At 65.4% G+C, this 22,446-nt stretch overlaps 1 protein-coding gene across 1 annotated transcript; it reads left to right on the top strand.

The window, feature by feature from the left end:
• Window positions 1–19,150: 19,150 nt before the first annotated feature.
• LOC118501902 lies at window positions 19,151–22,295 on the top strand. Its single transcript, XM_036031686.1, has 8 exons — window positions 19,151–19,588; window positions 19,670–19,792; window positions 20,022–20,143; window positions 20,218–20,528; window positions 20,699–20,904; window positions 21,068–21,260; window positions 21,354–21,510; window positions 22,214–22,295. Exons 1-8 carry the CDS (start codon window positions 19,358–19,360, stop codon window positions 22,293–22,295), a joined length of 1,425 nt encoding a protein of 474 aa, XP_035887579.1. The 5' UTR covers window positions 19,151–19,357.
• Window positions 22,296–22,446: the final 151 nt, after the last annotated feature.

Below are 22,446 nucleotides of genomic sequence, written 5' to 3'. Positions count from 1 at the left end.
GGGTGGGCGGAGCTGTGGAGACCGGGAGCAGAATGGTGGCCCCCAGATGTGGGGAGGGGGAAGAGTAAAGGGTCGTTTTTTAAGGGATGTCATTTCTGCTTCACAAGACCAACATCCGGAGGGCGGTGACAGTCTCACGATGTCGTGAGCGCATTTAATGCCACAGAACTGTGCATCTGAAAAGGTTAAGATGACTTTCTGTGTGTTTTATGACCATAACAAGAAAATAAAACAAAAAATGGAAGAATTACGAACTGGAAACAACATGAATATCCAAGAATTGGGGGATAATGAAATCAACTGTGATACTGGAGAAGAAATCTAGCATTTACCCTGCTTTTCCCGGACAAACCAGGGCCCTGGGCAACCAAACAGTGGCGGAGGTGGGGGGTGGGCGGGGCTTCGCTCCGCAGAGGGGTCCAGCGGGGGGGGGGGGGGGCACGAAGGGGAGCCGGGTGCGAACCCTGACGCTCGGCAAGAGAGGCCGCAGGCACCCGCGCCGCCTCCTGGAGGAGGCACAAGCCGCGGGCCCACTCGCCACAAGCCCCCTGATTCCACCAGGGTCCAGTTCCGACCCATTTCGGGCCTTCGGGGGTTGCCCCCCACCCGCACAGCCGCGAGGGCCCCAGGGGGGCCGGCGCGGGGCTGGAGCGCGGCCTGTGAAGAGGGACCAGAGTGTGCGGATGGGCTGCGGTCGTGAGCGCCCCCACGGGGGGGCGGGGGCGGCCAGGCGCTGGGGGACGACTGGCCGAAGACCTGGCTCTGCCCTGGGCGCGCGCGGTGGGCGCGGTCTGTCTGGCCCTCGGGGGCGCGCCCCTGCGCCCCTCCTCCCGGACGGGTTCCGGGGCAGGGGGCCTGGCTGGGCTCCCCGAGGGACCGCCAGAGCGTCACCTCCAGGGGGCTCCGGTCCTGACACGCACATCCTTCTCACTCCAGACAACTGTCTCTCATTTTCGTTGTGTGTTGATCAGGGCTCCCCGGTGCCCACCCTCGAGGGCGGTGGGGGTCGGTGTTTGATGTGCGAGTCCGCCAGCAGATGGCGGCAGAGCGCCGCGCTCGGCCAAGGTCCGCGCTGGCTCGCGGCTTCCCCACGGGTCGGGGAGGCCCCGAGCAAGGAAACTCCACGCAGCCGAAGGGCCTCGCTGGCTGGCAGAGTCTCGCTGACGGACAAGTGACCGGCGAGTGCCGTAAAGGAAGCCCCACGTTGGGGACCCCAGAGCTGGGACCGTGGTCCGGCCAGGGGGCCCCCTGCTCTCCGCCGCCGCGGTCGGAAGGAGCAAGTTGCGGGAAGCCTGCCACGCGTGTGTTCTTCCCGGCGAGGAGGCCGTGGGACCCTAAAGCCCGGTTGCGTGCAGCACCCCAAAGGTTCTGTGGCCTGTTTTTGTTTCTCCGTCGGGGTGGGGGGTGGGGCAGCGCCGCCTGCAGCCTCAGTGGACGGGAGACGCGGCTTGCACGGCGGTGCCAGGCGGTGTCAGCGGCGCCCGCCCGCGGGACCAGGGTGCCCCGTGCAGGGAAGGCGCACAGGCCGTGGGCTGCTACCGACCGCACCGCGCGCACGCCTCTTCCTCTCGCCTAGACGGCAGCATCGTTCCTCGAAAGTGAAAAAAAGCTAAAACATTCTCAGACGCATAAAAACCGGGAGTTTGTTGTTAGCGGACCCAAACCCACGAGAAACTCGGAGCAGCAGCAAGGGCAGGCACGCGGCCAGCGGGAGCCAGCGCCAGCGCGGGGCCGGTCTGTGGCCGCTTCCACCCGTGCCCGACCGGGGCGGCGTCTCCGGGAGCAGGACCGTGAGCGGACTGAGGTTCAGGGCGGAAACACAGGCAGATGCGGCCGCATCAGTGGGAGGAGGGGCGGACGCTGCGGGAGCGGCCTGTGGCCGCGGAGCCTCCGTACTTGTCGCTGGTTCGCTCGGGAACTCGGACCTGACCAGCGCCGAACCCGCGAGCGCGGGACTCGAGGAGCGAGGAGGCGGGGCCGCGTCGTGACTCCTGCAGGTTCCGGCCGGCGCCACGCGGCCTGAGCGAGCGCCGACGAGAACGGGGTTTGAGGGGTTCTGGAGTGACCAGCACCGAGGTGTGGCTGTGCCTAGGTGTGGCCGGTAATGGTGCGAACTGGACTGGCCTCAGCTGGGGTGACCGCGGTCTTTCTTCCCCCGGGACAACCACCCAGAGAGCTGCTGCCAAAAGGAGACCCGGCGTGGGTGCAAACGTCAGAACAGACCGTCACTGCACACGGAGAGCACCTGCTGGCGATGAAAGGGAGAGTCGTGGAGAAGACGGGACGTTCATGGACATAAATGTCCCCAACAAAGAGCCTCAAAGTACGTGACGTGACACCCTGGCTGGCGCACCTCAGGGAGCGCCAGCCTTCGGACCAAAAGGTCACCAGTTCGGTTCCCAGTCGGGGCTCGTGCCTGGGTTGTGGGCCAGGTCCCAGGCTGGGGGCCTGTGAGAAGCAACCAACCGATGTTTCTCTCCCTCTCTTCCTCTCTCCCTTTGTGTCTCTAAAATAAATAAATAAAATCTTATAAAAAAATACACGAAGCAAGAACTGGCAAAATTAAAGGGAGAGAGTGGCGATTTAACACCAGGAGCTGGAAATGGCAACTCGCCCCCACCCCCCAGCATGGGTGAAGCAACCACAGAGATCGGCAAGGACAGCCAGGGCTTGTAGAGCAGTGCAAGCTGCCTGCACCCTGTAGACCCATCAGAACATTCCAGAACATTCCGCTCCACAAGACATACACGGTCCACTTGGGCGCAGGGTACATTCTGCAGGACAGACCATCTGTCAGGCCATAAAACAAGTCTCAGTACACATTTGAACGGATTGAAGTCACGCAAGGATGCTTGCTCGCTGACCACAGCAGAATGAAATCAAATGTCCACAGAAATAAGGAAATTGGAAAATCCACAAATATGTAGGAATAAAAAACAACAGGCCCCTAAATTGCCAATGGGTCAAAGTGGAAATCTCCAGGGAAACTAGAAAACACTTTGAAATGAATACAAACAAAGCCACGACTGGCCCAAACCCGCAGAATGCAGTGCAGCAGGGCTCCGACTCGGTGGCTGCAAGCGCCCACCCGGCCAGAGGGCCGGTCTCCAGCCAGCACCCTCGCCTTTCACCTCAGGAGCCTGGGAAAGAGGAGGACGCTGAACCCCAGACAAGCAGGGGTAACGAAGATCACAGCAGAAATGGGGAACAGGAAGACAGTAGAAAAAATAAAATCAGTGAAACCCAAAGTTGGTTCTTGGGAAAGACAGTAGAATGGAAACACTTTGGGGCAGACCGGGGAAAAAGAGACAAGACAAATCGCTAAAGTCCTGTGTGAAAGAGGGGACATGACTGACCTCACAGAAACGGAAACGATCATAAGTGAATTCTATAAACAAACCCACACCCACAAATTTGACAGCGCCATGAAATGGGGCGACTCCAGAGCCGCCCCGCCCCCAGCTGCTCGGGGAGGGCTGGGAGCCCCGAGCACTCCGGCGGCGCCAGGCAGAGAGAGACAGTCGCCATCTAGACTCCTGCCCGGAGGAACTGCCAGTGGGTCAGAGTGGGAATCTCCAGGGAAACCGGAGGCACACGTCTTCCCTGCCGAATTCCACCAGAAGCCTAAAGGAGGGCGAACAGCAATTAGTCATGAACTCTTCCCAAAGGGCGAGACTTCCTACCTCGTCCTAACAGCCAGCGTCGCCCTGGTACCCAGACCGGACGGAGACACCACAGCAAACCTACCAGCCAACATCCCTTGCGAACACAGATACAAAACAATCTCCGCCAAATACTAGCCAGCTGAACCCACCAGTCTATATAAAAAGGGTCGTGCCCAGCAGCCGAGTGGGGTTTACCCCAGAGCGTAAGACTCCACCCGTGGAACTTGGCGTCACGCACCACACTGCATGAACAGGGGGAGGACAGAAAGCCACGTGATCCTCAGTGGATGCAGCCAGTACAATGGACAATGTCCGACAGCACGCATGACCAAAACGCTGAACGAACCAGGAAGAGAAGGGAGCTTTCTCAGCTGACAAAGGGCATCTAAGAAAAGCCCGCAGTCAGCATCTTACCTAGTGGCTAGAGGTGCTGGCTTCCCCCCAAGCTCCTAGCAAGACAAAGGCGTCCGCTCTCACTCCCATTCGACGCCCCGGCCAGGCCATCGGGCGGGAAAGAGACCCTAGGGCTGCTGATGGGAAAGAAGGAAGTAAAACTGTCTCCGTTTGCAGATGATGTGATCTTATGCACAGAAAAAAAAAAAGCCTAGAAAATGCACCGAAAAATTATTAGAGTCGATCAGGGGGGTCCGCGAGACTGCGGGGTGTAATGAGACCGGTGGGCAGGAGCCAGCGGTGTTTCACACCGACAGTGGGCGAGCCAAAGTGAGATGAAGAAACCCATCCCACAGACGTAACACTCCAAAGGATAGAGGACTCAGGAATAAATTTCACCAGAGAAGTGTGAGGCTTGTGTACTGAAAACTCTGAAACATTGTTGAAAGAAATTGGAGGTCTGAATAAATGATTCTTTTATTGTTCATGGACTCAAAGATGACATCATTAACTGGCGCCCTTCCCCAAATTTATCTGTGGGCTCAATGCAACCTCTACATCCCAACTTTTTTTCTTTCTTCTTTTTTTTTAACTTGTTTTGTCTGCAAAAAGGTTTACTGTTTGCTTTTGGTCCCGGGCATGGGAGAGGCGCCAGATGGCTAAGAGGGTGTGCAGCGGCTGCAGGGAGAGGCTCAGACAGACAGACCCCAGGGAGTGCAGAGGAGCCCCTCAAAGGCCTCCAGGCTCCACAGGCTCACGGTCGAGCCTGAGGGGGAGCCTTTGGGTGAGCCAGGCGTCACCCTGTCTTCTTGGGGAGTTTCATCTGCTCACCCAGGAAGTGGTTCTGGAGGAAGTCACAGAGCTGAGGGGCTGTGTGGGCAGAACTCAGGCCATGAGGGCCAGGGTCAGGCGCTTCTCCAAGGCCGAGGCGGCTTCCCTGGCAACTTGAGCATCACCCCCGCATCGCAGATGGTTTCGGCACGTCCTGGAAGAGAACCGGCCACCGAGCTGGTTTTGCACCTTTGAGAGACACTCGGCTCCCTGGAGCTTCCTCTCGGCCAGTTCTGGGAAGAGGTGGCCCACGCCCTGCAGAGCCACGTCGTCAGGGTGGGAAGAGAAGCTCAGGGAGAGGCCGCTGAGGGAGGCCTGCAGATGCTGGGTGGCCTGGCAGCTGACAGCAGCCTCCGCCCGGGCGGAGTGATTCCGAGGAATCTGGGAGCGCGCGGTTGCCCGGCAGTGAGGAGTTAGGGCCAAGAAAACAGTGTTGGCTGCTCTCGGGGGCCGAGGAAGGCTGAGGTGGTTCTGCAGGTGCTGACTGGGAAGGAGGCTGGAGGGCAGTTGGAAAGAAGGGGCGTCCCGCCCAAACTCTGTCGAAGCAAGAGATGTCGAAGCAAGAGGCAGATCCCAGGGCCGCCGAGGGTACCGTAGGACGACCGGAACCTAAGGACAAAACAGAAAATTGCCAAGTGTTGGTGAGGATGTGGGTGAACCGCTGGTGGGATGTGAGATGATACAACCACTGTGGAGACAGAAAGTCAAACACGGAGCCCCCGCGTGAGCCGGAAATTCCATCCCTCGGTACAGAAGAGAAATTCAAAGAGAATCGAAAGCACGTGTCTATACAAAAAATCATACACCGGCGTTCACAGCATTGCTCACAACATTTTATTTATTTGTGGAGAGAGGAGAAGGAGAGAGAAAGAGAGGGAAACATTTACGGTGTGAAAGACACATCGATTGGTTGCCTTTTGTGCGCCCCCAACCGGGGGCCTGGCCTGCAACCCAGGCACGTGTCCTGACCGGGACTCGAACTCATGACCTTTTGGTTTATGGGATGACGCCCAGCCCACTGAGCCACACACCAGTCAAGGCCATGATCGTTTAAAAGTGGAAACAACCCAATTGTCTGTCGACTAACGAGTGGAGAAGATGTGGTTTGTCCACACAATGGGACGTCGTTCAGTCACGAGGGAGTGAAGTACTGAGACGTTCTGCCACGTGGGTGTGCGAGAGGCCAGGCCCAGGGAAATCCACACGGTCCCAGGAGAGTGGACGCCCGGGACAGGAAAATCCTCAGGGGCGGAGAGTAGGTTCTCGGTTTGCAGGGGCCAGAGAATGAGTTACAACGTGTGAGGCTCCTGTTGGGATGATGAAACGGAGGAACTGGGTGGCGGCCCAGGTTGCTCAACCTCGTGATGTACTTCAAAACACTGACCTGTCCACTTCGGAGGGGATTTCACGGCATTTCACTCACACGGAGAGACGGAGTAGATGGAGCAGAGAGATAGGCAGAGTTGCCTCGACAACAATGACCAGAACGGGCTTGTTTGGGAGCAGGAAGCCAGGGGCAGGGAGCCAGCCCGTCACCTCAGGGACGTTTTAAGTTGGAAGAGGTGACTGCTCTGAACCCCGGACAGGAACACTTCCAGCGACAGAGGCCTGTGTGTCTCAGCCTTAAGTCCAGGATCAAGTCAAGGGCGGCGCACCCTGCTCAAATCCCCAGCGGATTAAGGAGGCACCTGGTAAAACCTTTTAAGCAACAGAATGGCTCCAGGGAAGATTCCGAAGGTCCTGGATGGGACGGGAACATTCCGACTCCATCACGTAAAGGAGAGCTGGGTTTGCAGAGAAAAGAAGGGTCTGGAATCTCCCACGCCCGTCCAGGAGAGGTCTGAGGACACAGCATGCCGAGGCAGCTGCAACCGGATGGGCAAGAAACCAGCCAGTTTTATTTTAAACCGTTTTATAGTGGAAAATTCAAACACACACTAAAGATGAAAGAGCCCTGGCCAGAGTGGCTCAGTGGATTGAGCGCCAGCCCGCAAATTTGGTGTGGGTGGGCAGTTCGATTCCCAGTCAGGGCACAGGCCTGGGCTGCGGGCCAGGTCCCCAGCAGGGGGCGCAAGAGAGGCAGCCACACATTGACCTTTCTCTCCCTCTCGTTCTCAGTCCCTCCCCATCCCTAAAAATAAACAGATAAAATGTTAAAAATAAAACATAAAAATAAAAAGTGAAGTGGAAAGAGTAGAACGGAGAACCCTCACTCACCCCTTCCACAGCTGGGGACCCGGGTCTCCGGACGCCGCGTCCTTCCCCGCGCCCCACCGCCAGTGCCCGCCCACCGGACACAGGGCCTCTCCTACCAGACCCGCGTCCCAGGACCTCGCGGCGCCTGAACAGCAACGGTTTTCAGGGTCGCCCAGCGATTGCTGCCTTGCGTTTGCAAGTCCCCCACCGAGCAACACGCAAGTGGAAGCCACAGAGCACGTGTGGAAACGTGACAGGACGTGCAGCAAGCCGAGTCCGCCGCCCCGGGGCTGCCCCCATGCCCGCCCACTCCGTGCAAACGGGACAGCTGGGACGGGTGCGTGGGCCCCAGAGCAGGCGGGCTCCCCTCACCAGGGCAGGCTCCTGACTCAGGATCCCGGGGCTTCTGAGTCTCTCCCCAGCGGATGGCCGCGCGCGGGAGGCAGGAGGGAGTGCGGTCCCGTCCGTCTGGGGGAGAGGGCTGGGATGGGGGGCGGGGGTGGGGGTATCTGCCAGCCCGAGTCCTAGGGCGGGGCTCACGGGGCCCACGTCCCGCTGGGTGTCGTCTCTTCCTGAGTATTTGAGACCCATCTGCTCCTAAGAGTCTGTTGCCCTTTTTTTTTCTTTTAGGTAGAAATGATATTATTTGCCCATCAAGACAGGTTTCTATCTTTCCTCCCAATTCTTCTACCGCCTCGTTCCCTCTGTGTCCTCGGAGGACTGGCCAGGGCCTTCCTCCGGGTGTGGTTGTGCCCCCCCCCCCTTTCCTGCTCCCCAAGGGGAGGCGTCTCGCGTTTCCTATCAGGCCAGAACAAGCCAGTTAGAAAGAAACTCATGCTTTGGGGCTTATTGGCTAACAGTTTTGTTTGTTTTTGTTTTATAATCTTGAACGGGTATCGATCTTTATCAGATACTGTCCTTTATCAACTGAGGTCGTCCGTTTTCCCCGAAGTCTGCCAAGGAGGTGAGGGGCGCAGAGCCTCCGCGGCGGAGCCCTCCCCGCAGCCCGCACCTTCGAGTCCGGTTCTCTGAGACTCGGCCCCTTTCACCGGGGGCGCGCCCGTCAGCGTGCGCGTGCCCGCGTCCGCAGTGGGTGGGGCCAGCACCGGCTTCTGCGCTGTCCCTTTTTTTTTTTTTTTCCTGTAAGATTTTATTTATTTATTTTTAGAGAGGGAAGGGAGGGAGAAAGAGAGAGAGAGAAACATCCATGTGCGGTTGCTGGGGGCCGTGGCCTGCAACCCAGGCATGTGACCCGACTGGGAATCGAACCTGTGATGCTTTGATTGCAGCCTGCACTCAATCCACTGAGCTACGGCAGCCAGGGCTCCCTTTTGGTTTTGAAAGAATACATGGGGCTTATAAAGGGAGTTTGGTAGGTTTTTTCTTTTTCTTTCTTTTCTTTTCTTTTTTCTTTTCTTTTTTTCTCTTTCTTTCGAACAACTGTCATGAGTTAGTAAAAAAAAAGGTTTTTTTGCAAGTTTGGTCCAATTTACCTGCGAAGTGACCTGCACCTGGACCTTCCACGGTGGGCATCGCTGTCACCACCGTTGCGTCTCCCAGCCCCCGCGCGCGTCCAGCCCTCGTGCTCCAGTCCTGGTGCTGGGGGAGCCTCAGGGTCGCGTCCACTCCCTGGCGTTCAGGTGCCGTGGCTTTTCGGAAACCTTGTTTATGTCTGCAGTTATTCCCCCTGTCTTTGTCACCATCTTAGCTTTTATGTCCTTCCTCTCTTCTCGTCCTCGCTGAAAGCCTGTCTGTCTCACTAGTCTTCAAAACCACAGCTTTGGGGCTTGTTACCTGCTGCTGGTTTTGACTTTTTGTTTCGTCCATTTCCTCTCTCATTTACTTCTCTGTGTTTCGTCGGTTGGTCCCGCTCTCCACGTGCCAAGTTCTGGAGCTGCAAGCTGACCGCGTCCGGTCTGACCCGTCGACGCCTCCGGAGAAGGCGTTCAGGGCAGCACCTTTCCTTGAAGAGACTGCTGTACCTACCCCCCGCGCCGAAGGTGGTATGTTCATCGCCATTCGTTTCTCGGCACCTTTCAGTTTGCTCAGTAACTTCTGTTTTAACCCGAGTTACCCGTGGACACGCCGATTAGTGCCATCCTCACGGGAGACCAAGGAGACAGTGGCTCAAATGGATGGAAACTTGTGTCCCAGCCACGGGACATGTCCGGCATGGGGGCGCACGGGCTGCTGGGACCTCCGGCAGGGCTCGAGGGGCCATGGGGAAAGGGACAGGGCAGGGGGGCTGCTGCGCAGTTCGGTCCCAAACTCGTCGCGTGGCCACAGCTCGCTGTCCCGGTCACTGGGAGACGTCGGCCTCGGTGGGGCCGCCGCGTCCCCGTCACACACTCGGCTGGGGACGCCCTGTCGGGGAAGGAGGAGAGGACAAACGCTGTGGCCGCCGCTTCTCGGGGTTCTCTGGGTGTCCTGGGAGATCGGCCGGTTGAGGAACCAACTCGTCAACAACTAATGACTTCCAAGCCCTCTGGGTCAGAGGACCACCCATCTGCGAGTGACCCTTGGGATATTCCAAGATGCCTCTGCCATCGACGGGCAGACACGTGTGCCCTGTGGCCTCAAAACGCGTGTGCCGTGTCTGCGGGAGGCCTCCCGTGGCTCTACAGGTGACGAGCAGGCGACACGCCCAGGCGTGTCATGCTGGAGCCTCGTGTGCGCTGTGAGGCTCCCGGCTTCGTGGGGGTGCCACGGGGGCCCTGCACTTCCTTAGACAGAGAGCGAGAGGCGGGTGCTCCGTCCTGTCGCCCCGTCCATGGACGTAAGTGACACCCTCCCCTCCTGCACGGACGGCCACGGGTCAGGGTGGCTTTCTTTCCGTTCGTGGGGCTTTCGCTTCAGGAGTGCCCCTCTCGGGTGAGGGCAAGCAGGGTCTGCCACCCCAAACTACGGGACATTGGCTATTTGAAGCTACTCGTTTTAAGGAACAAAAGATCCAGAAAGAACCTTGACCCTTCTACCTCACCTGCCCAAAGGAACCTAGATGGAAAAACGCGTTTCCGGGAGAAAAGCGTGCGGAGGGCCTCGCTCGGCCGACGGGGAGGGTCCGAGTTGCCGCTGGGGCTCAGCCCAGGCCTCCCAGGACAGAGATCATTTTGAGCCGAAGGCAGCGGAGACCCTGCGGGGTCCTGAGGAGCCCCCGCCTCTCCCAGGAAGGACTTAGGGGAGGGGCCTCGCCCAGGACCACGTGCTCGCCAGAGGGGACTTTCATGGCCCGGGGCCCTGGCCCCTCACCTGTCCTAGGCTCAGAAGGTCGCAGGTGCCTCACTGCTCTGTCTCGGCCTCAGGTGTAGGTGGGCCCCATGCGAACACGTGTCAGTTAACTGGGTCACGTGTCCTGCCCATCAGTCCCATGTCCATCGGACCGGCCGGCCGGCCAGAAGAGCTGGGGGGGGCGGGGACAGGAGGGGCTGCGCCCAGCGGGTGGCTGCTGCCGGGTCTGGGGTCTCCTCCGTCCAGTCTGCGGCCCCGCGTGCCTGGCGCTCCCCGCCGCCTTCCTGCATGCCTGTCGCCTGCCGCCTCGTTTCCATCTCCCGTTCCCGCTTCCCGCTGGGCGAGTCGCGTTGTCTTTCGCCGACTCTACGGGGAACACGCCGTGTTTTCTTCTCGCGTTGGCTGCTCCGCGGCTGGCCCCGGGGCTGGGTCCCCCTTGGTTTCCTCTGGCCGGCCGGCGTCTCCGCCCTGCAGGTGCGGCCTCGGCCCCTCCCTCCCTCCCTCCCTCCCTCCTTCGCCGGCCCTGCCTCCCGGGGTCCCTGGGCTGGGACCCCCGCTCCCTGCCCGTCCCTCGTCTGGTTTCCTCCTTCCCTCCCCCTGCCGCCAGCACAGCGGGCCTGGGGGCCTGAGGACGTTGTTCTGAGCGTGACCCGTCGGAAGAAGGTGTTTGAGTGGACGTGGAAATCTAAGCCCCGGAGTTCTGTCCTTCAGGGAGTGAGAACAACGGGCCATTGTCCCGCGGCCCACGTGGCTGCCGGGAAACCTGACGCCGCCGCTGTGTCCCCGGCCCTGGGTCCTGTTCCCTGTCACCGCCCGGTGCCAGGGCCGCGTCGCCTCTGTGTGTGTCCTGGAACCCTCCCCGAGCCCTGCGGTCGAGGTCGCTCCTGCCTCCGTGACCCTGGGGACTCGAGTCCCCGTGTGTTTGTGCGTGGGCCTCTGGCTGCCCCCCCTTCCCGCCCCGCGGGATCCAGGGCGCTTGGCTTTGGCCCTTCCCCCGAAGCGCGTTCCTGCTCCTCCCACGGCTGTCCCTGCGTGTGTGCGGTTTGTTGCCTCCTCTGTCCTGGTGCCTCCGCCTCAGGCTCTGGGTGACCGGGGTTCAGCCTCTCAGGTGGCGGTCACCCTGCCAGCGGGCACGTCTCCCGGAGGTGTGCAGGGGACATGTGCCGGCCAGGCCTGAGCTCACCTCACCTGGCAAGTGTGTGCCCCAGGGAGGGGCCCCACCCGTCCCCCCGCCCCCATGTGGGTGCACTCTCGGGAGAAAGATGATGGCAGAGGCTCCCCAACCCCCCTGGAGAGAGAGAGGCCTGGGGCTCACATGCTGTCCCGTCCGAGTGTGTGCGGGGTTTGGACCTGACTCAGAGCCACCGCTGGCCTCGGTGGCAGCTGCTGTCGCGGGGGCGGAGGGGCCAGGACAGAGAGCCCGCCACCCCCTCTCGGCCGCCCCCCCGCCCTGCCTGCAGCTGCCCCCACGGGCGGTTCTGGGGACTCGCTAGGGCGCTCCTGGAGGCCACACTCGCCTTCTCGCCCCAGGAGGTCCTCCCGGCTGGCTCTGGGGCGGGGCAGAGGCCCGTTGCGTTGCTAGCAGACGCCGGCAGCCCGGGCTGTGGGGGCGCTCGGGAAGTGCGGGCGGCGGGAAGGGCCCCAAGCTCCCAGCGGCGGCGCCTTGTGGGTGGAGGGCTGCCAAGACCGGCTGGGCCCTGGGCGGTCGTCACGGCAGCCCCCAGCAAGCAGCAGCGCCGCCTGCCCCGTGGCCTCTCACTGCTGCCCATACAGGGGTGCTGGCGGCCCCAGGCCCAGCGGGGTCCCCGCGGTGGGCTCAGCAGCAGCCGTGAGGCCCGGGAACCAAAACGGATGGGCAGCCCCTGGGGTCTCACTGGGTTTGCATGAGAACTGAGGACGGGTCCCAGACCCAGTCCCTCAGAGCCAGGCCCACGGAGTTTGGGGGTCCTGGGTCTCCCCCAGGTTGTCCTCCAGGCCCTCTGCTCACCCACCCAGGGGCCTGGGACGGGCAGACGCCCAGACCTGGGGTGCTGGCTGGCGCTAACGGGGCAGGCGGTGCCATACGTCCAGGTGCTGCAGTCACACAATGCCACAGCCTGGGACTCAAACAGCAGAAACTCGTGCTCTCATGGTCTGGAGGCCACGAGCCCAAGCCCAGAGGCCAGCCCGGCTGGTCCCCTCGGAGGCTGGTCCCCCAGGAGGCCGGGAGGGCCCCTGTCCCAGGTGCCTGCAACCCTTGGCTGCAGACTCGTTGCTCCAGGCCCCACCTCTGTGGTCACAGGGCGTCCTCCCTGGTTGCTGTCTTCTTACGGGACGACACCCTCCCGGGCTCAGAGCCCGCCCTGCTCCAGGTGACCTCATCTCAACTAACGAAGTCGGTAAAGTTCTGTCTCCAAATAAGGTCATGTTCACGGGGACTGAGGGTTACGACCTCTACGTATCTCCTTTGGGGACACAGCCAACCGCTGTCACCAGTGTGCACCCCCTCCTTCGAGAGGGCGGGACGGGGGCCGCAGGGGGTCGCACGCACCCTCGTCCCTGTCCCCTGGGAGTGTGCCCTCCCCGGGAGAGGGTCTTGGCCGTATACGCGGGTGAGGGTCCGGGCCTGTGACCGTCCTGGGTTGTCGGGGGGCCGTCAGTCCGAGGGGGCGCAGGAGAGGTGACGTGGAGCCAGAGCAGGGACGGAGTGAGGCGGCCACACGCCTGGGGGGTCCGGGGCCACCAGGCGCCAGAGAGACAGGAGGGACGGCCCCCGAGGGAGCGCTGCCAGATGGATGCCAACCCCGGACCTCCGGCCTTGAGGGCCGCTGGGTGACAGGTCGCTGATGTTGGTGGTCCCTGTCCCAGCGGCCCCAGGACACGGATGCTTGCCCTCCCCCGCACCGACCGGTGTGCATGCAGGCCGCTGTGCCCCCTCCTCCCTCTGGGTCCTGGGCTCCCGCTCCCCTCCTTCCCCACAGCCGCACCCTCGCCTGAACTTCGGCTTCTTATCAGCCCTTGTCCTGCCCGATCTCCTATCTCTGCCCTGCAGGCAGCCCTGGCAACCCCGAGTCGAGTGGAGTCGCAGCTGGAGAGGCCAGGTGTGCTGCCCCGGCCAGGTGTGCTGCCCCGGCCAGGCGGCTCAAGCCGACTGAAGCATCACCCTGTGTCCCGAACCATCACTGGCTTGCCCCCCGCGCCCCCCCCCCCCCCCCCGTCGGGGCACGTATACCTGGGTGGTGGGTTTGATCCCTGGTCGGGGTGTGTGCAGGAGGCAACCAATCGACGTTTGTCTCTCCAATCAGTGTTTCTCTCTCTCTCTGTGTCTCTAAAATCAATAAACATATCCAACATCCTCGGGTGAAAATTAAAAAAAAAAAAAGCCCAGAACCAGTAAGACCACAGCTGGAAGGACTTGGGACTTCCGTCAATACTGATGTGTGGTCCCTCCTGGGGCTCCTTCAAGTCACACCTGGGGAGAGATGCAGCTGGAGGGAAGTCTCTTGTGGCCCTGGGCCTTCTTCCCCTTCTCCCCACAGGGATGCAGATGTGACAGCCGGAGCCCTGACAGCCTCCGACTGACCATGAGGTGGAAGCTGAGGCTGAGAGAGGGCGAGCAGAAACGGATGGAGCCTGGGTCTCTGATGACTTTGAGGGGCACCGTGCCAGCCTCACATGCCCCCCGTAGACTCAGTTTCTGGGCCACGACAGACCCCTGCCACGTACACGCCACTGTCCTTAGCAGCCAAGTCCGGGGGCACCAGCCTGCTGAGCCCCGCGCAGGCCCCTCGGGCAGAACGCTGAGCAGGCTCTGCAGCGGCTCCAGGCTGGGGTGGCCGCTCTGCCCTGGGACACGGCCGCTCTGACCGTGTGCGGTGTCTCCGGACAGAGGGACCCACGTGGAGCCCGGGGTGCGCCCCACAGGAGGGCCCTGCGGGGGCTCTGAGCCAAGCCCTCTCCGGGAAGCGCCCGGCCCCTTTGAGGACCTGCTCGGAGGCCTGTGCCCGGGCCGGCCGGGATGAGCGCGTGGGCAGGGAGGCCAGCCACTGGGCGGCCAGAGCTCCCCGTCAGGCACTGGGAGCTGTCAAGCCGCAGGCCCTGGTGCCGGGCGTGTGCGGCAGAGCGCCCCCGTCCTGGGAAGACAGGGCACTGCCTGGGCGAGCAGGCCCCGGCCTGCGGCCCGTGTGCAGGAGCAGGAGGCCCAGACCTCAGCCTCGGGCCCACACCTGCCACCAGGTGGTGGGGGGGTACTGACTGCCCAGTGTGCGGGCCCCCCGGGAGATGGCCCCCATCAGGGTCCCTCCCGGTGTGAGGGGAACAGGTGGCCAAGGGGCCACAGCCCGAAGACCCAGGGTCCAGGGGGGCAGCGGTCTGCAAGCCCGCCATGAGCCGAGGGGACGCCCAGGCCGGGTCCCCTGGAGTACGGGGGGAGGCCCTGGGGGGGCCGGCGCCAAGGGGCAGTGTAGTGTCCTGGCTCCCAGACGTGCGTCTGCCCAGGTGCCTCCCCCCACACACACCGTGTGGCTCTGTGACGGGCTCTGGGGGCACGGCAGGGACCACGGCCCTGTTCTGGGGGGGCCTCGGGAGGGGGGAGACGGGTTTTACCAGAGAGCTGGGGAAATGAGGGCGCCCCCGCCCCCTGAGAACTGCTGGGAGACGGTGGCCCTATGGGGGTGTCCTGCTGGCCGGGCAAACCCTGGGCCTGGGCTGGGGCCCCTGTAATTGACCCAAGGCAAGGATCTGGGTGACAGCGATTTATCTCTGGGAGGGTGAAACCAGGAAAGGCGTTGAGGGTGGGGAGAGAGACAGGGAGGGGCGGGGGACGGCCCCCGAGGTCACGGCCCACCTCCTCCAGCTCCTGACCGCGCCTGCCCCGGCCCATTGGCACAGTTCCCCTTGGCCGGGGCAGCCGCCCCGTGCATCCCTGGACCCGCCCACCCCACCTTCGGGCTGCACGCCAGGTGCCAGGTGGCGCGGACTCCGTCCCCACTCCAAGGGCGAGCGGGCGGGGACTCCATCCCCGAGATCCCGTCTCAGGCCCGGAGGCCAGGGGTCAAGGCCGGGGCTGCGCTCCCCTGGAACCCCAAGGCCCGGTCCTTCCGCCTCCTCCAGCTCCCCCGGCGCCTGCGGCCCCCACCACCACTGGGCGGGTCCCTGGGTTGTCTCACGGCCCCCGTGACCTCACCCCAACGCGATCACATCGCCTGCAGAAACTCGGGCTCCAAACAATCTCAGGTCCCCGTGTGCCGGGCTGGGGTCCCCCCCAGACTTTTTGGGGGCAGGGGCAGGGGACACAATTCAACCCATAACAGTAAGTGACCCAATGAGAGTGGCTGTGATTTTTCTAGAACTTGTGGGAGGCAGACGAGGGGGTTTGTCCCTCCCGCCGGGTCCCTGCTCTGCCGCCTGCGCCACCCACCTCTAGGCTGAGGATGTAGCCAGACGGCGGGAAACAAACCCAAGAGAATGAGCAGAACCGGTCCGCGTGGCCGGCCGCTGGACCACTCCCCAAGGCCGTCCCGGGCACAGCTGGCCACCCCCCTCTCTGCTCCACCGCCCCCTGCGAGATTCCGTGTCACCGGCGACGCGGGCCATCGCGGCTGCGGAGAAACCGGCAGGAGGACCGGGCTCGCCTGGCTGGGGCCCGCGAGGCCAGCTCGGGGAAGACGGTGGCGGACGTGGCTGGGGTGCAGGGCGACCGCCCGAGCCCCCAGCACCACCCAGGGTTCACGTCGGTCCCTGCTGGGCCAGGAGGGCTCTGCGGACGGGCCACGAACTTCTGACCCTGCCTGTGGCCCTGGAGTGGCGGGCTGCAAGCCGACCAGGGGCCGTGGGCCTCCGGGCCTGCCCTGGCAGGGAGACCAGCAGCAGGCAGAGGTCCTGGGTGCTGCTCGAGGCCGGGGCGGGCCGGGCCGCTTGCCGCAGGCCTCTCCACGGGCGCCAGAGGCAGGCAGACTCGGGCCTGCCTCTCCTCTCGCCCCCCTCCCCCGCCCCGCCCCCACCCCGGAGCCGCCTGCACAGGCAGGCCGCAGGCCCAGCTGAGCGCAGCCGGCACCACGGCCGGCATCCGGGCCCGGCCTTCCGCCCGGCTTCCTGGTATTCTGTCAACAGACTCTCTTTGTTTTTGAGTGTTTTATTATTTTGTGCTCAGAGACAGGGGAGGGCAGGGAGAAAGAGAGGGAGAGGAAGATCAGCCTGAGAGACAGAGAGAGAGATGGCATTCGGTCGCCTCCCGCACACGCCCAGGCCCGGACGGAACCCACACCTTTCCCCACACTTCGGAGGCCCTTTTCCCTCCGTCTCTCTTTTTAGAAGCCAGTTTGAGCCGGGTTCTGGTGGCCGACAGGGGCCTAGGGTCTGCCGGACCCCCCTCGTGGACCCGTCCGCTGCGCCCGGGACAGGGGTGCAGGCCCCCGGGACCCCAGGTCCCCAAACCCTCGGGGCCCCTCCGTCGCACAGACTCGCGCGGGGAACCCGCCGATGGCCGCTCTCGCTCTGGCTCCTCCCTGGGGCGTCTCCGTGTCTGGTGCAGCAGAGCCTCTCCGTACCCCCACGTGTGCCCCCCCACACACGCCCCCGCCGCCCCGTGGGAGAAGCCCCCGGTCTGAGAGCAGCTGGGCCCTGGTCTTCTCGGCCCCAGCCCCCTCCTGACCCTCCTAGGCCATCTCAGCCCCCACAACCCCCACCGTGCCCCCCACAGGCTCACTCACCGAACCCTGGCTCTGCCCTCAGCTCCAGGCCACGTTGGGCTGGCCCGCCGAAGCTAGCTCACCCCCGCCGGCTGCAGCCAGCCCGACCACTGGCCCCCCGGGCCCCCCGTGGCCCGTTGCTGCAGTGCGATTGCCAGTTAGAGCCGCCCCTCTACGTGCCGAGGGGTTGCCACCGTGGGGGTCGGTGGGACCCACTTGGGCTTTATCTGCAGCCCCAGCTCTGACCACACTCTTTCCGACGGCCCCGCCCCGTCACCAGATGTCGGTGGCGCCCGTGGCCCTCACCTCGCCCGGGGGTGAGAGTGGTGCAGGGCGGGCCAGGCCGGTCCTAGCCCGGGTGGGGGTGGGAGAGGGGACCATGGGGGGCGCCTGGTCCTGTGCGGCCGTGGGAAGGGATGCCCAGGGGTCCTCAGCTCGATGTGCAAGGAGAGGACACAGGGAAGGCCAGTCCTGGCCAGACACACGGCCCGTGCACAGGCCCCGTGGCAGCACTGAGGACAAGCCCTCGAGGGGACCGTGCGCACCGCCCCAGGCTCCAGGGGCAGGGCCTCTGCCTCCTCCTGTCCTTCCTGACGGGCTGAGTCACCCAGTGGCTGGCCCCAGCTGCCGAGGAGGGCAAGGCCACCTCAGGGCCCTGCCATGAGGGTGTCACCGTCCTGTGCAGTAGGCGCCCGGCTCAGCGTAGGACCCGGCCCCACCGCCGCACGGGAGAGGCAGGGGGTGGCCCCCGTCTGCCCTGCCGGCTGCTCCTGAGCCCCAGGCCCCCGGCCAGCCCTGTGCAGGCCCAGACAGAGCCCGGTCTTGGGCGGGGAGGTGCACACGTGGACCGGCTGTCGGGAGTCAGGGGCGCCTGTGCCTCCCCCCCGAGGAGGGCCTGAGGAGGAGTGGGGAGCACGGGGAGGGCACAGCCCAGGGCAGAGGCCCAGAGGCCAGACCCAGTGGCTGCTCTGGTACCTGCCCTGCCCTGTGAGGACACCCTGGCCGGTGGGTGGGCGAGAGGCAGCCTGTGTGGGAGGCAGAGCCGGCCGGCACCACATGCTTGAGGCTCCAGAGGGGCCCACACACCAGCAGCCCCCTTGGCCTGGCGGGGGGGGGGGGGGCAGAGAAGGCCCCGAGAAGGGCAGGGTGGGCCCTGACGGAGTGTGAGCCCCTCCCCGGCACCACCCACCTGTCCACCCACACAACACCGCCCCGCCTGCCCGGGCCTGCCCGCCCGCCCACCGCACCCAACATTTTCCGAAGGAATGTTCCCAAGACAACAGCATCACAAACCCGGAAAAAATGAGCCCAGGCAGGGTCTGGCCTGAGCGGTCACAGGCCGCGGGGGCAGGCGGGCCCAAGGGCCTGCAATGTTGCTCTGCTGTCTGGCACCTGTGGGGGCCAGTCCGCGCCTCCAGGCCCCCCCAAAGGCAGGGCACCCCCTCCCTGGGCAGGGGGCGCTCCTGGGAGGGTCTGGGACCCTGCGTGGCTGGTCTGGGGGACACAGCTTCCACTCCCAGGTTGGATGGAGGAATAGCAAGTGGACGAGTGGGCGGGCCCACGTGGCCGCCCACCGGCTCTCAGAAGCACATGGGAGAACCGTGGGAATGTGAGGACCGTGGGACCCACAGGGACCTGGGAGCCCCACCTGCGGGCCCCCCCCCAATTGTGTGGCAGGCCTGGGAGGAGGGGCTGCTGGCTGGGGGAGGGGTGCTCCCTTCCAGGGAGGGTGGGTGTGGGTGTGGCCGAGGTGTGCCAACAGGTCTGGGGTGCCAGGAAGCCTTGGGTGGGGTGTCTGAGTCCCAAGGGTGGGGTGGCTGGAGGAGGAGGGAGAGGCCAGTGGGGGCCACGTGGTGGGGGGAGGCAGCCCGGGGGCCAGGCTCTGGCTGAGGAGGGTCTCTGGCTGCAGAGGATGAGGCGGAGAGCCCAGGGGTGGTCCTGAGCCCCTAGTTCGCTTAGCCAGCCCCAAGGGCTCCCCAGAGTGGGCCCTGTCCCCATTTCCTCCTGTCCCCGGTCCCCACCACCAGGGCAGGCCCCAGGAGCAGTGTGGGTGGGCTGGGCAGGCCTGGGGGGTGGAGCAGGGGACCGAGGGGGAGGGGTGAGAAGCTCCAGCCCACAGCCCCTTCCCAGCCCCTCCCCCACCCTCGTGGCTGGGGCTGGGGGCCCGTCTCCCAGGAAACAGGCGGCTGGCGGGAGACACGGCCGAGAAGAGAGTGCGGGGCTGGCAGCCGGACGGGTGGGCCCTTGGTGCCACGAGGGAAGGCCAAGGGCAAAGGTGGCCCAGACTCCAGGGGCTCCCAGCTCCTCCCTGCTGGGGTCCCCCGGCCCTGCCCTGCAGACCACCACCCTCCGTGTTCCCGGCCCCCCAGGCTGCTCATGGGGAACCGGGCCTCGGGGCTGGGCTGCCTGGGGAAGGGCGGGCACCGCCCCAGGGCCAGCCCCGGGGCTCTTGGGGGCCCCTCCCCACCAGCAGCTCCCCAGGGCCCACCCCCACCCCCGCCGGGGACCTCCCGGGCCTTCTGGGGCCCCTGGGCCGTGGAGGTGACCGAGGTGACAGAGGTGACGGAGACGGTGGTGACAGAGATGGTGGTGACGGAGGCTGTGGAGGTGGGGCCCGGCTGGCCAGGCCCGGTGAGGTGGGGCGGCCCGGGGGCTGGGGGAGGCGGGCTCAGTGTGCTTCTGCTGCAGGCGCCCCCGGGGCCCCTGGACGCTCTCCGCAGCTGGCTGGACGGCATGGAGGAGCTGCAGGCCTCGCAGGCGCCCCCGGCCCCCGACGCCGCGGCGGCCGCTGCCCAGCTGCGGGAGCAGGAGGTACAGAGTGGGCAGGGCAGGCCCGGGGGGGGCACCTCGGGGCCCCCAAGTCCCCTCTGAGCTGTCGGCCAAGGCAGCGGCGCAGGGACGGCCTGCAGACCCCCTGTGGGTGGACTGTGGGCTCTGGGCCCCAGCGCCCCCCACAGGGGCGGCGGTGGGAGGCTGGGCAGGGGTGCCGCCCCGCCTCACCCCGAGCCCTGAGCCCCGGGTCCTGTGTGTCCCACCACAGCTGCTCCGGCGCCTGCTCGGGGAGCGGGCGCTGCAGGTGGAGCGGGCGCTGCGGGAGGCAGGGAGCCCGGCGGAGCAGCTGCAGGCCCGGTGGGACCGCCTGGTGCAGCGGGCAGAGGCCAGGTGAGGCCATGGGGGGCTGGCGGTGGGGGCTGGTGCCGGGAAGGTGCTGCTGACCACCTTGTCTCGGTCCCCAGGTGTGCGCTCCTGGAGCAGCTGCTGCCGGCCGCCCAGCGCTTCAAGGAGGCCCGAGGGGCACTGCTGGTGCCACTGACCCCAGGCGAGCGGCCCCCAGCCCAGCTCGGGCAGGGCCAGGAGGGGCCTCAAGGCGGAGAGGGGGCCACAGGGCCCCTGCAGGTACAGCCCGGGGCCCGGGGCGGGGCGGGGGCGCCGGCCTCGGGCTCAGTGGGCGTGTGTTCGCAGGAGGTGTGTGCGGGGGCCGTGGCCTGCGAGGGGGGCCTGGACAGGGCCCTGGAGGCCGGCTGGAGGCTGCTGGCGCTGCTCGCCGGTGAGTGGTGGGCGGGACAGGCCGGCAGGTCAGCGAGGGTGTCCTCAGCGCTCCTGCTTGGGGACCCAGTCCCTCTTGCGCTGCCTCGGAACTCAGTGGTCCGGGTGCTGGAGCGAGGCCCCCCGGTGCCCAGCCCCTGGCCCCAGCCCCTCCCTCCCCCGTGGCTGCAGAGGACGACGAGCTGCCGGCGAGGGAGCAGCTGGAGCGGCTCCAGGGTTTGGCGCAGCTGACGGGGGACGCCGTGCGTGCCCAGCGGGCACTGCTGCGTGGCCTGGGCACAGTGTCCACAGAGCCCTCGCCCCCCGCAAGCCTGGGAGCCCCGCTGGAACTGGCCGGGGCAGCCTCGGAGTGTCAAGGGTCCGAGGACCAGGAGCAGGTGTTTGGGCCAAGCCCGTGGTCCCCGGGGTGGGCCGGACACTGGCCGGCCGTGGGAGGGGTCTCCGCCCTGCCCCCTCTCCCCCGGCCTCCCGCAGGGTTGGCTGGGCGGCTGTGGGCCCCGGGCCCGGGCTGCCTGGGACGACGCTGCTCTCCTCCTGCAGCTGCGGGCCCAGCTGGCCGGGCTGGCGGAGCGGCTGGAGCGGCTGGCTCAGTGGGCAGAGGCCCCTGGCCAGGTGGGGGCACACACGGAGTCCACCCAGGAGCCGCACCCGCCACTGGGCGCCCCAGGGCCCTCAGAGCTCGCCGCGGTGGGGACTGGCGACCAGGCCCAGGACGGGGGTTCTAGGGCTCCAGGTGCGCAGTGTGCCGGGCCAGACGGGTCGGGGTTGGGGTCGGGGTGGGGGCCGTGCCCGAGGCCGGGCTCTCCAGGCGGTCCTCTCTCCCCAGCTGCGTTCTGGTCGGAGGTTTGGGAGGAGGACACTGGGCTGAAGGCCACCTGGGGGCCGGCAGCGCTGATCTGGTGGGGCCTGGCAGAGCCCGCGGCCGGCGAGGAGGGGCTGCAGCCTGAGGGCGGCTGGGCCCGAGCCCTGGAGGTGCTCTGGAGGTGTGGGGGGCCGGGGAGGGGTCCTGTGGGAGGAGGGGGGACCACAGGGGAGCTGGGGCTGGCCTCCTAGGCAGGACCTGCAGAGGAGACCCGCCCTCTGTGGAGGGGGCTGGGCGGGCAGGGCCGGCCAGAGGACTTCCGTGGCACCTTCCAGACTCAGCCCCCATCCCCTGAGTGCCCTCAGGTCCCCAGGACAAGGCTCCCCTGCTCCCCCCGCAGGGTGGGCGGGCCCTGACTTCCAGCCCCCAGAGGTGGTCTGGGCAGCCAAGGGCCCGCGGGGACTGGGTTGCCCAGCCTCCACGCTCTCCTGGGTGGGGCGGAGAGGCCCAGGGGGCCTGGCGCACCTCCCACCTCGGCTGTGGGCTGTGGGCCGAGCCCCAGCGGAGATCACAGTGAGGCCGCTCAGGGCTCCCCCCCCCCCCGCCCCCCTGCTGGTGAACGGACCGGAGAGCAAACACACACCGGGAGCAAACGACACGGACGTTTGACTCTGAAGAGCAGCTTGGGCATCGCTCCTGGTCCAGGGCACACGCGTGGTCCGGCCGGGGGTCCCCGAGTGGGCCCTACCCTGGTGCTGCCCCTCCTCCCCCCTCCCCCTGCAGTGACGGGGGGGGGGGGCGCTGGGCTGTCCCCGCGCCTCCCGCCCTGAGGCCCCCCGGGCCCGCCTTAGTCCTCGGACCCGGGACTGTCCTCTCATTTGCAGGGGCTGCCTGAGCAGCTTACACAGCGGCAGCTGGCGGCTGGCGGTTGTAGGGGGCACGGGGCTGGGCCTTCGAGGGCGGTGAGGGGGGCTGGGCCCCGGGCCCCTGTCCTCCTTGGACGGCCGCGCCAGCTTCCTGCGTCCTCCCGCCATCCCCCCTCTGTGCCCCGGCGTCTGAAGCTCCCCTTACGAGGACACTTGGGGCCGCCCTCGCTCGCACGCCGTGGCAGGGCCTC

The sequence above is a fragment of the Phyllostomus discolor genome, chromosome 7, assembly GCF_004126475.2.
Source record: "Phyllostomus discolor isolate MPI-MPIP mPhyDis1 chromosome 7, mPhyDis1.pri.v3, whole genome shotgun sequence".
Classification (NCBI taxonomy): Eukaryota; Metazoa; Chordata; class Mammalia; order Chiroptera; family Phyllostomidae; genus Phyllostomus; species Phyllostomus discolor.
The sequence above is the reverse complement of the archived record's forward strand: the minus strand, read 5'-3'. Positions and strand labels throughout refer to the sequence as shown.

What these genes read in the sequence shown, in the direction of transcription:
- LOC118501902 (XM_036031686.1), top strand. Translation starts at nt 19,358, where the DNA reads ATGGGGAACCGGGCCTCGGGGCTGGGCTGCCTGGGGAAGGGCGGGCAC. An exon ending in CCCAGCTGCGGGAGCAGGAG is followed by an intron (nt 19,793 to 20,021) that starts GTACAGAGTGGG and finishes GTCCCACCACAG; the next exon opens with CTGCTCCGGCGCCTGCTCGG. An exon ending in GGTCCGAGGACCAGGAGCAG is followed by an intron (nt 20,905 to 21,067) that starts GTGTTTGGGCCA and finishes CTCCTCCTGCAG; the next exon opens with CTGCGGGCCCAGCTGGCCGG.